Source organism: Salmo salar, chromosome ssa16 (assembly GCF_905237065.1).
Source record: "Salmo salar chromosome ssa16, Ssal_v3.1, whole genome shotgun sequence".
NCBI classification, from domain to species: domain Eukaryota; kingdom Metazoa; phylum Chordata; class Actinopteri; order Salmoniformes; family Salmonidae; genus Salmo; species Salmo salar.
Window position 1 is genome coordinate 9731031 of NC_059457.1, and position 13098 is coordinate 9744128.

The window sequence follows — 13098 nt, forward strand, 5'->3', positions numbered from 1 at the left end:
TCGTTTCCTATTTCAGAGTGCTGATGATCCATCTCTGGGATATATGGTGTGGGGATCCGCTGTGTGATGGATGGATGGATGGATGGATGGAATGAATCCTTAAGCTGTGGTTGTCTGTAGGTCATGTCATCAGATAATCCCAGACCTTGGTGCGAATACTATTCGAAATCATTTCAAAAACTTTATCGGGGCTTAATTGAGCTTGTCTGGCGCACGGGAACCAATATAACAGTCCAATATAACAATGTACAAACCCTGCCCATCTAGCACTCCAGGCAGGCTAAAGCATACTGTGTGTGTGTGTGTGTGTGTGTGTGTGTGTGTGTGTGTGTGTGTGTGTGTGTGTGTGTGTGTGTGTGTGTGTGTGTGTGTGTGTGTGTGTGTGTGTGTGTGTGTGTGTGTGTGGAGATGCAGTCTGCATTGTGTTTCTCTGTCTGTCAGGAGTTCTCCTTTAGGAGAACGTTATTACTCTAACATTGTTAGACTGTCTATTCGGTCTTATAATGCTTACCTGTTAGACATTTATCACCTGATCCCCGCCCCCTCCAAATGTTTCTAATCACAGTTCATTATCATCATCATAATTATTAAATCATGCAATCAAAATAACATGTATTATATTGTCAACTTAGTCACGTGACAATATAATTACAATTTATATTATTTTATTATATGCTGTTTATGAGCTCAATGCACTGTCTGCTAATTGAAAATGAACTCAATCTTGTGCTGAGAAGAATGAAATAGTAGGTTTAGAGGTGCTACTTAATTAGCAGGATGAGATTGATTTCCATTGTCAAAGCCTTCTGCTCGATGAATGTGAAGGTTGGGTGCACACTGCACATTTCATTTGCGTGAACAAAATAACTGATACAGAGCTTGGATGTATTGTAAGGAAATTATGAAATATAATGATAAAATATGTGGGCCACACCATAACCTCGTGAACGAACATTCAAAATGCTAATTCTATCTAAGTATAAATGTAAATGTTCCTAGTGACTTAAACCATAGAGCTTAAATCAACAAAGCACAACCACATGGAGCTAATTAGTAAAATTGCCAAATCCAACACCAAATGGCTCCTTGTCCATCCACCCGGGAGGGAACATTAACTTGAATGGGAATATCCATTTGATCCATTTTAATCTATGGGCTACACAAGAGGGAAAAGCAATCACCACTAGAGGAAGAGGGTGGTTGGATTCCAGGGAAAAGCAATCAACACCCAATACAAAAAAACCTGATGAAGCATGGGATAGGTGTAGGGATGTTTTTTTTACCCAGAATTGTCTCGTTTCAGGAGACATCCTAATCACACCTAGTTGAACGTCCGTGTGTGTGTGCCTATGCATGCCTGTGTGTGTGTGTGTGTGTGTGTGTGTGTGTGTGTGTGTGTGTGTGTGTGTGTGTGTGTGTGTGTGTGTGTGTGTGTGTGTGTGTGTGTGTGTGTGTGTGTGTGTGTGTGTGTGTGTGTGTGTGTGTGTGTGTGTGGACACCCGATTTGTAAAGCTAGTCACACCTGCTGAGTATTCTTTGAGTGTGCGCCAGAGAGACAGATGTGCTCTACCTGGCCTCTTGGGAACAAGAAACCCTCAGTTAGCAGGACGTTCTTCAAGGTTCCTGGATAGTAAACACACACACCCGCCCACAAGGACACGTGCTGTATTACTAACAATATTCACTCTTGGCTCTAACAACCTCTTTTCTCTGCAGACTCAACTCTCACTGCATCCAACACCAATCTGTGAAAGTACTCACAGTATTCACACTGCCAATCTGCTTGTCGCAAATAAATAATTGCCTCTCTAGATTGTGTTTTAATTGGGCATCTCTACTCTATTTGACCACAACCTTACTCTACGCTTTGTTTTTACAAATTACTCTCCTGATCTATTTTCACAAACCAATGGTCTTTTTACAGTCTGTTGCCTCTGGTCATATCTGGTGTAATTCACTGCACTCGTTTGCAATTTGAATACATAGCGTTATTCATTTGCTGTTACCTATTACGTATTCATTGTGACTAGCCTATTTGCTTTTCTGCTGTTGCCATGTCTTTTTAAACACTATGTGCCGCAAATAATGTAACTATTACTCTCTCCCCGCCACAGGTTCCGGTGGCAGGACTGAGGCTGAGCAGGTATGCTCTTGGGGGAGTGTAGTCGTACCAGTAGGCTACTGGAGGCTCTGTGTGGCAGGAGGAGGGTGATGGTGTCGATCATGAAGCTTCCCTGCTCCTTCTACTGCTCCCTCTGGTTCCTCCTGCTCTTGGGGGCCGGGTCTTTACTCCTCCTCGTACACCTCCAGGACCTCTCAGACATGCTCCAACAGCAGACCCCAGGTAAGTGTGTGGGTGAGTGGGGATGTAGGTGAAGGTGTGTATGTGTGTGTGCGTGTGTTTGTTAGTTTGTTTATTGGTATAGGCAGTAATGAAAGAGAGCATGGTAGAGACAGATACAAGTAGACATAGACAGGTATAGGGTGCGTGATGCGGGTGTTGGTATGTCTCCACATAGCTTTACCGATCTCAGATTAGATCATGCCATTAGAGTTTAGTTGTTTTTTGTGTCACAAACAATCAACACAGGGAAAAAAAGATGGGTGTGCATACAAACTGAAATAGAAAATACATTGTGAAGCATGTTTGGTATCATAAATGTCCAGTAAATGATAGCTTCTGACCAATAGGAATACCGTGGTTGGAGCGATCATGATAGACAAGCTATTTCAAATTTCATCAGTTTTGTGCTCTACTATATTGCTGTGCTGTACTATGTCTATTCCCTGCTGTGTGATCACAAGTGGATGCTATGATCTCTGTGGCAAAAGCATCTCTAGTAATAACAGCCACTTACTGGGAGCCAGCTGAGATTTCTGGGGCTGATTTGTTCTACTTATTGTCTGATACAGATGGGTGACGTAGAACCCAGACAGAGTCGGAGTGGATATACAGTTGAAGTCGGAAGTTTACATACACTTAGGTTGGAGTCATTAAAACTTGTTTTTCAACCACTCCACAAATGTCTTGTTAACAAACTATTGTTTTGGCAAGTCGGTTAGGACATCTGCTTTGTGCATGACACAAGTAATTTTTCCAACAATTGTTTACAGATTATTTCACTTATAATTGGTCGCAAATGGGTCTTCCAAATGGACAATGACCCAAAACATACTTCCAAAGTTGTGGCAAAATGGCTTAAGGACAACAAAGTCAAGGTATTGGAGTGGCCATCACAAAGCCGTGACCTCAAACCTATAGAAAATTTGTGGGCAGAACTGAAAAAGCGTGTGCGAGCAAGGAGGCCTACAAACCTGACTCAGTTACACCAGCTCTGTCAGGAGGAAGGGGCCAAAGTTCACCCAACTTATTGTGAGAAGCTTGGGGAAGGCTACACGAAACGTTTGACCCAAGTTAAACAATTTAAAGTCAATGCTACCAAATATTAATTGCGTGTATGTCAACTTCTGATCCACTGGGAATGTGATAAGAGATAAAAGCTGAAATAAATAATTCTCTCAAGTATTATTCTGACATTTCACATTCTTAAAATAAATTGGTGATCCTAACTGATCTAAGACAGGGAATTTTTACTAGGATTAAATGTCAGGAATTGTGAAAAACTTAGTTTAAATGTATTTGGCTTAGGTGTATGTAAACTTCCGACTTCAACTGTAACTCTTCGGTATTGAATCTGGCTCAGTGTTGTTGTGCTTTTGGTATCTTTTTAAGTTACGTGACTTTGCAGTTATCCTCTCATTTGTTGGGATTTGGTGCAGTAATGAAGAGAATTGTCAAGGTTGTGTGCTACTGGTACGAAGTCAGGTGCAGGAGAGCAGTGACTTGTGATCAGGTGCACTTTATTTGGCAGAAGCACAAAAGACAGACGCAACTGCGTCCAAAATCCTCCAGCCACAGGTAGAAGTACATAAGCACGAAAACACACAAATATACAGATGTATGACAAATACATACAACGGGTCAAAATACGATACCCGGGGGAAAAACCAGTCTGGAGCATCACACAAAACAATTTCACACAAAGACATGGGGGGGAACAGAGGAATAAATACATGCAGTGTGATTAGGGAATGTAAACCAGGTGTGCAGGGAACAAGACAAAACAAATAGAAAAATGGAGCGGCGATGGCTAGAAAGCCTGTGACATCGACCGAACAAGGAGAGGAGCCGACTTCGGCGGAAGTCGTGACAAGAATATGTTCGAAATACATGTTCTTTTTAGGCTAAACCCATTCTAGACGTTTTTTATTGAACACAGCTTGTTATTATTGCGGTTGTTAAGATGTCACACCTCGTTTGTGGAATAGAATAATAACGTCTGTGTTCGTTGACAAGTCAAAACTGAAAAGCACGTCAGTGAAAGAAAAATAAATTGGAAAATGGCCGAGTTAGTCAATTACATATCACAGATCAATATAATGGCATAAAAGAAGAAACACAGATGTCACGGCTGTTCGAAGGATTGAACCAAAATGCAGCGTGTTCGTAGTTCCACATATTTATTAGACGTGAAACTGAATGCAATACATAAATAACTTGAATACACAAAAACAACGAACCGTGACGCAGAGGAAAACACACTGCTCAAAAGATAATAACCCACAAACAGGAAGAGAAAAACACCTACTTAAATATGATCTCTAATCAGAGGCAATGAGGATCAGCTGCCTCCAATTAGAGATCAACCCCAAACAATCCCAACATAGAAATAGACAAACTAGAACTTAAACATAGAAATAGAAAACAGAACAACCCAAAACACCTGTCACGCCCTGCCCTACTCTACTATAGAAAATGACATTTTACTAGGGTCAGGACGTGACAGTACCCCCCCAAAGGTGCAGACTCCGAATGCAAAAAAAAAAGAAAAAACACAAAACACAAAGGGAGGGTAGGGTGGGTGACTAATGTCTATGGCGGCGGCTCTGGTTCCGGGCATAGTACCCCCACCGCCCGCTGATCCCCCCGCTTCTGTATGTCCGGAGGAACCAGACCATGGATCATCGCCGGAGGCTTCGGACCGCCAACCGCCGCTGAAGACTCTGGGCTAAAGGCCGCCGCTGAAGACTCTGGGCTGCATACCACCGCTGAAGGCTCTGGGCTGCAGACCGCGCTGAAGGCTCCCTATCCTGCTCGTGGGACTGGCATGGGGGCAGACTGTACACCACAGAAAAATCTTATTGAAATTCGCGATTATTGTGGATTTATCTGTGACAGTGTTTCCTAGCCTCAGTGCAGTGGGCAGCTGGGAGGAGGTGCTCTTATTCTCCATGGAGTTTACATTGTCCCAAACTTTTTGGAATTTGTGCTACAGGATGCACATTTCTTTTTGAAGAAGCTAGCCTTTGCTTTCCTAACTGACTGTGTATATTGGTTCCTAACTTCCCTGTTAAGTTGCATATCGTGGGGGCTATTCGTTGCTATTCGATGCTACTTGTCTTCAGAGAGTTTATTAGAACACTCCTCAATGACCTTCCCAGACCTTCACCACTATAGTCCTATGCTGTCTGACTCATGCACTAGGTAAGGAGGCCAGTGAGTACTCTGCTACTCATTAATCAGACAGCGTAACCAGTCCAGTGTCAGTACAGTATGGCCTCTCATAGCTGAGTCAACTGTCTCAGTGTGGGCCATCCAAAATATCATCCCCAAAACATCTCATCTAAATTTATGAGCATCTGTTTGGCTTCCGTGCCCATATGGTGAGGGCAGAGGGGAGGTGAGGGGAGGGGAGGGAGGGAGGGAGAGGAGGGGGGCTGAGGGGAGGTAAGGGGAGGGGATAGTGATGAGAAGGTCCAGAGAGGGATCAAGATAATATTCAGCAGGTTGACTCAAGCCTGAGCCGGCCACCCTCCCTCAGCCTTCCTCAGACACTGACCCTCTAAAAATACTGCAGCTAGTGTGGTGGTTCTACACAGGCATTCGGGCAACATCACTATAAATGCATAGTCAAACCAATAATAATTCAGTTAATTGTCTAACTACCACTAACCTTTTTCAATCTATGTCAACTTCATGGTTTGGAGCTAAAAGTTGTATTCTATTCTCAATGATTGTTACGGTGTTACTGTGTCATTACACTTTGAATTATCCAATATACTTACCATAGGCTTAGGCTACTTGGATGGGTTCTTGGACCAGCTTGGATATCCTCTAGCATAAAACTCTAATTGATTAGCAGATCATTGATTCCACTGCTCTCAGGGAGGGAAGAAAGTTCACTATGATATTACAGAGAGTATTAATAACTCACATGCCATTTCACATGATTGTTCCTCTTTCAGTGCCATTTGTAGGCATAAGCGAAATAAGTGCTGCTAGGGGGCCCCCAACCAATATTTTAGGAAGTCAGTCGTTGTCTCAAATAACTGTTAGTCAGGATAGTACAATACGCAACGTGCAATTTTAAAATGTTGTAGCGCATCATCAGTTTTCCTGTTTGAGTGACTGTCACTGACAGACACTCAATTAGCCCATGTCAGCTAACATTTTATAGATTACTAGTTAAATTAGTCTAGCCAGCTATCTAAGCCTTGTAGTAATCATGGCCGAATTACTGATCTGGCATGCAAGGCACATGCCCGGGGGCCCTGACCTCAAGGGGGCCCCTATTGATTTTGTAAGACACTCTTACTCAGATATCATATGAACATGGCAGAAGTCATGGCAAAATGTGTATAACTGCAGGAAATGAGCTTTAAAACTGCAAATATTTCTCTCAACTCCATGGCAAAATGTTTAGAATTGCAGGAAATTAGCTTTACAACATACATCGATTTCTCTCTGCCTCGTTGCAAAATGAGTAAAATTACATGAAATTAGTTTAAAACCTGCACAAATGTATCTCTGCCCCATGAAAAATGTGGAGAATTGCAGAAAATGTGCATTGAATCTGCAACATTATCTCTACAATGCCAAGAGGGCCACTAAAATGTTTTGCCTGCGAGGTGGGGGGGACCCCCAACTAAATCACGCTTCAGCACCCCAAAAAGCAAGAAACGGCCCTGTCCTCTTTAATTGAATCAATGCAAATCGTAATTTCAGAGCTTCTTGTGAAAACAGATCCTACTTTTCACTGTGCAGTATTTATAATCTAACTGGCATTGGAAGTGCCACTCTGTTATCTTTTCTCACTTTCACACTTTCTTTTCCCTCTATTTCCCCCAATTGAGGCCTACTCTCTCAGTATTGTATTTCAAATTTTTTGCAACTCACAGAACATTCCTTCTGCAAAGCAATCTACTATGCTACTGAAGTGAATATCCTCCAAATGATCACTTCATTTTACAGCACTTTAATCAACAGCCCTCATCCAGAGCATATACTATGAATTCATTGTACTATGCATCTCAGAAACACATTGCAATTATTCAAGGTAGATTCATTTATTTTTGTTATATTTCATTGTCTGCCTGCTTTATGAAAGACTACCTCAGGCAACTAACAACGGCCTCCAAAAACCGTGGCAGACTTTTGTTCAGAACTTGGCGCTTTTCAAACAGAGACTCTGAACAATGGGGCATGGCTGCACTCAGTTGAGGTGAGCCTGAGAAAGTAAAGCACATTCAATCACATCAAAGCTTTCCCAGCTTCTCTTTTTCCTTCACTCTCTCCCTCACCCTCTCTCTTTCCCAATCTCTCCCTCTCCATCTCTCTCTCTCGCTCCCAATCTCTCTCCCTCCCCATCTCTCTTTCTCTCCCTCCTTCTCCTTCTCTCTCTCTCTCCATCTCTCTCACTCCCTCCCTTCCTTCTTCCCTCTCTATCCCTCTACCCTCTCTCTCCCTCTTTTTCTCTGCGCGACAGATTGAATTCTCTCCCTTAAGTTTGACTATGGCTGCGTGAGACGTGAAGTGCGTCCAATTTGAGTCTAAACAAAAACATGTCACAGCAAGCTAAAAACCTAATTTGAACAGCAAGATTTAATTAATGTTCACCGGGGGTGGTCCAACAGCAGCCTCCCCCCCTACCCAGGGGTTGTCTGAGCCATTTCTTTGCAGCCACCCTGCTTCTACGCAATAACTACATTGAAATGTGTATTTATTCTAGCCTGTCTCTAGTGACATTCCCATTCTAATCTTTTGTCATTGTTATGCCGTTCTCTCACATTGACAAGACATGTTAACGCTTCAATGCCTGTCTATCTGTTAGTGTAGTGGTTCCCAACCTTTTTATAGACCCGTACCCCTTCAAACATTCAACCTCCAGCTGCGTACCCCCTCTAGCACCGGGGTCAACACACTCTCAAATGTTGTTTTTTGCCATCATTGTAAGCCTGCCACACACATACACACTATACGATACATTTATTAAACATGAGATTGAGTGAGTTTGTCACAACCCGGCTCGTGGGAAGTGACATAGAGCTCTTATAGGACCAGGGCACAAATAATATAATAATAATCAATAATTTTGCTCTTTATTTAGCCATTTTACATATAAAACCTTATTTGTTCATCGAAAATTGTGAATAACTCACCAAAGGTTAATGAGAAGGGTGTGCTTGAAAGGATGCACATAACTCTGCAATGTTGGGTTGTATTGGAGAGAGTCTCAGTCTTAAATCATTTTCCACACACAGTCTATGCCTGTATTTAGTTTTCATGCTAGTGAGGGCCGAGAATCCACTCTCACATAGGTACGTGGTTGCAAAGGACAACAGTGTCTTACAGTTTTTTACAATCTCTTACACACTAAAAGTGGTACTTGAGGCACACTCAGTGTGTCACGTTTGTTGTACGAAGGAGACCAAGGCGCAGCGTGTGTATCGTTCCACATTTTAATATAACTGTGTGTAAGGGCTGTCTGAAGAGAGAGTGGACCAAAACGCAGCGGAGTTAGTGTTCATCATATTTAATTATAAAATGGAACACTATACAAATACAAAATAAGAAACTGACAGCCAACAGTCCTGTCAGGTGAAACACTGAACAGAAACAATTACCCACAAAACCCCAAAGGAAAAACATGCACATATGTGTGACTCCCAATCAACCACAACGAACTTCAGCTGTGCCTGATTGGGAGCCACACACGGCCCAAAACAAAGAAATACAAAAACATAGAAAAAGAACATAGAACGCCCACCCAATGTAACACCCTGGCCTAACCAAAATAAAGAACATAAAACCCCTCTCTATGGCCAGGGCGTTACACTGTGAAACTATGCAAGACAAACAAATAAACAACTAAACAAAATAACAAACTGTGACAAAGAGGTGAAACATACACTACCTCAAAACAATCTCCCACAAACCCAGGTGGGAAAAACAACCACTTAAATATGATCCCCAATTAGAGACAACGATGACCAGCTGCCTCTAATTGGAGATCATCCCCAAAAAACAACAACATAGAAATACAACAACTAGAACCCCACATAGAAATACATAAACTAGACAAAAACCCCAACATAGAAAAAAGAAACTAAAACCAACATAGACATAAATAAACTTGACAAAACCCTCTGGCATGCCCTGACCTACTCTACCATAGAAAAATAAAAGCTTTCTATGGTCAGGACGTGACACAGTGAAACCATTAACTCATGTACCTAATCTTCAGACCAAATCTGCAAAACTGCAAGCACATTATCTGCTTCACACTCAGTTTGCAATTGTAAAACACACTTTTTGCAAAACACTTAACACAGTTCTCTACATTAGACACATCATTCAAAACTAACAGGTATTGTGTTTCGTTTGGAAAACACTGCCATTCCAAATGCCACACTCATTTACCGATTACCTACACCCAGTGCTCACGTGTGAAAACACTTATAGCTAATATCTACACTTCTACACTATAAATAGGCTTCAGGTTGGCTTTCTTGGAGGCCAGTTTTGGAGAGAGAGTTAGAGGAAGAGGAGTGAGAGTAAGAGGGGGAATCAGACAGGACAAGGAGGAGGAGGAGGACAAGGAGGAGGATGAGGACGAGGACAAGCCTATTTGTTTATCTTCTACTGTATTTGTTTTGTCTGTTACTGTTCATCCCGAAATCTGGATGAAAATACAATGTTTTGCATTTCTGTTTATAGTGTAAATATATACTAAATATACATACATACTGTATATATTTGTGCACATACATGTATGTGTGAGTGCTATGACAAACTGCCGTGGACTCCACTGCACACTGAACATGCAAAAGACACAAGATAGTAGTGTTTTCCATTTGTCACATCCGTGTGTAGTTGGCGTGTATAAGAGCTAATCATTTGATGGTTTGTGTGTAGAGTTTTGATGCAAAAACACAATTTCGAGAAGAGTTAAAATAGTTTTGAATGAAGCGTTTGATTTTGCAAGAGATGTGTGACGTTTTGCAAGAGATGTGTGACGTTTTGCATGTTGTGTGTGTGTTTTGGGGTTTTGTGTATAGAGTCTAGAGAAAAGGAGCCATAGTTTCAGAAATCATGTGGAAGCAATTGTCAAAAACTGTAACAGCGCGGTTTGCCAAGGCAGGATACTCTGAGCGCAGCCCAATCCAGAAATCTGTCAGTGGCTTCTGATGAAATTACATTTTCACAGAACCGCTTGTTGCAATTTCGATGAGGCTCTCTTGTTCAGATATCGGTAAGTGGACTGGAGGCAGGGCATGAAAGAGATAACGAATCCAGTTGTTTGTGTCATCCGTTTCGGTAAAGTACCTGTGTGATTGCGCACCCAACTCACTCAGGTGCTTTGCTATATCACATTTGACATTGTCCGTAAGCTTGAGTTCATTTGCACACAAAAAATCATACAATGATGGAAGACCTGTGTGTTGTCCTTGTTAATGCAGACAGAGAAGAGCTCCAACTTCTTAATCATAGCCTCAATTCTGACCCGCACATTGAATATAGTTGTGGAGAGTCCCTGTAATTCTAGATTTTGATCATTCAGGCAAGAAAAAACATCACCCAGATAGGCCAGTCGTGTGAGAAACTCGTCATCATGCAAGAGGTCAGACAAGTGAAAATTATGGTCAGTAAAGAAAACTTTAAGCTCGCCTCTCAATTTAAAAAAAAAAGTGTCAATACTTTGCCACCTTGATAATCAGCGCACTTCTGTATGTTGTAAAAGCGTTACATGGTTGCTGCCCATATCATTGCATAGAGCAGAAAATACACAAATGTTCAGGGGCCTTGCTTTAACAAAGTTAACAATTTTCACTCTAGTGTCCAAAACGTCTTTCAAGCTATCAGGCATTCCCTCGGCAGCAAGAGCCTCTCAGTGGATGCTGGAGTATACCCAAATGGCGTCGGGAGCAACTGCTTGCACGTGCGTTACCACTCCACTATGTCTCCCTGTCATGGCTTTTGCGCCATCAGTACAGATACCAACATGAGCAACACCTACGTTTGGCTACATATGAACCGTTAGTGGAATTCGCGTGAGAGAGTAATGTGATTGGATGTTAACTATTTGACTAGGCAACCTGTATTTGACAATGTGTTGTTATTTCGCTGAACACTAGATGGTTTAATTTTATTTTTGGCAGTGAAACGAGGCTACTCAGGCGAGAAAAAAAACTCACCCAAATGTATAGCCCCGCTGGAAAATATAAATGGACTGTTTGAAAATGTGAAGGGAAAAAAAACATAAAAAATATATAGAGATATTTTTTTATGTGAATCACATTTTTATTTGGCGTACCCCCAACGGCATTGCGCGTACCCCAGTTTGGGAATACCTGTGTTAGTGAGTATGATAGAAAATGTCTGTAACAATACATTGAGAATAAACTCAGTGTTGTTTAGAACTGCAGCCCACCTCAATCTAGGGATTTGTGAGCCCACACAAAGGCGGAAGTCTTTTCAATCCACACAGTTCAAGACTGAGGCTAACGGTTGCTTGGCGGTAACCATGCAACACCATTCATTTCACCCCTAGGGCTCTATTTTAACAAACCTAACGCAACGGTCAATTTAAGGGCTGGGCGGTAGCGCTATAGGTTCGGGGAGGTGTGTCAGAGATATTTTTGCTATTTTCACAGGCACAATTAATGGCGCAGTTGCTGGGGTTGGCAACAAAGAGCTGGGTTCTGATGAATAACCAAGTTGTGGGTGTGTCGAGGTTTGGCCCCTCACTGGCCAATCAGAACGTAATCCATTTCTAAATATGTGGTTGCTTTTCTGTACTGCCTTGGAATCAACTCCAATTCCAAGGTTAGTCCGTTATAGTTAGTTAAATTGCTTACAGAAACAAAATAACAAAAATGTAGACCTATCCTATCTTTGCTAAATATGTTAACTTGAACCTGTTTGCGGTCCACATATATTCTATGTAATTGCATGGCTTCAATGTTGAAATATATACATAACATTCGCACTGATATGGGGCTAGGCCTACTGTAAATTGCATTATGGCTGAGCATGGACTTGCCAAATGTTGTCAATAAGCAAGATTAAATAACTTATTGAAAAGGCCTAAAAAGAGAATGAATAATTCTAAGTTTTAAATAGGCTATGTCTAAATACACTTACAGGCACCATCATTCTTTCCTGTGGGCACATACTATTAAAACAACGCAAACTACGGAAGGTTTAATGCATATCTAAAATGTTCAATTTTCTGCCTGGCGATGTCAACAGGCAGGCCAAAACTCCATCCCACTAAAACAAACTGTAATTTCAGGCGGTCCGTTCAAACAGGTCTTACACTTAAATGGCATAGTCATCATTTTCACAATTTCACAGTATTATTCCAACCTCATAATGTGGAAATGTATATAAAACACAGGGAAATCACATTTTTGAATGCGCTGGGCTTTTAAGGCCATAGGATGGATCTCACATTTTTTAGATCCCAGGTCACGTACACATATACACTGGTATACGACTTCATACACCTAGACTTGTGTTGAATATGCTGACAGGAAACAGATAGAGGAGACATACACATATTCCTACCCCTGGGTATTGATTGAGTCAGCGCATACTTCTAGGAAGGTCAAAGCTTCAAGGTATTGGTCCTCAAGAGACAAAAGTGATTCCCTAACGTCTCATACGTATGTATGTCCTATCAAAATAGCTCATGGGTAATCATGAACTTGAATTTTTTTTTGTAATCACTAGATACAAATAGATACAAGGTCAGG

The 13098-nt window shown here is 41.6% G+C and overlaps 1 protein-coding gene across 1 annotated transcript in view; it reads left to right on the forward strand.

Moving 5' to 3' along the window:
• The first annotated feature begins 2111 nt into the window (after positions 1-2111).
• Positions 2112-13098, forward strand: part of LOC106573264 (carbohydrate sulfotransferase 8) — a 60381-nt gene continuing 49394 nt past the window's right edge. Inside the window, exon 1 of the mRNA XM_014148175.2 lies at positions 2112-2344. Within this exon, the coding sequence (XP_014003650.1) occupies positions 2146-2344 (199 nt within the window). The 5' untranslated portion in view covers positions 2112-2145. The remainder of the gene's footprint in view (positions 2345-13098) is intronic.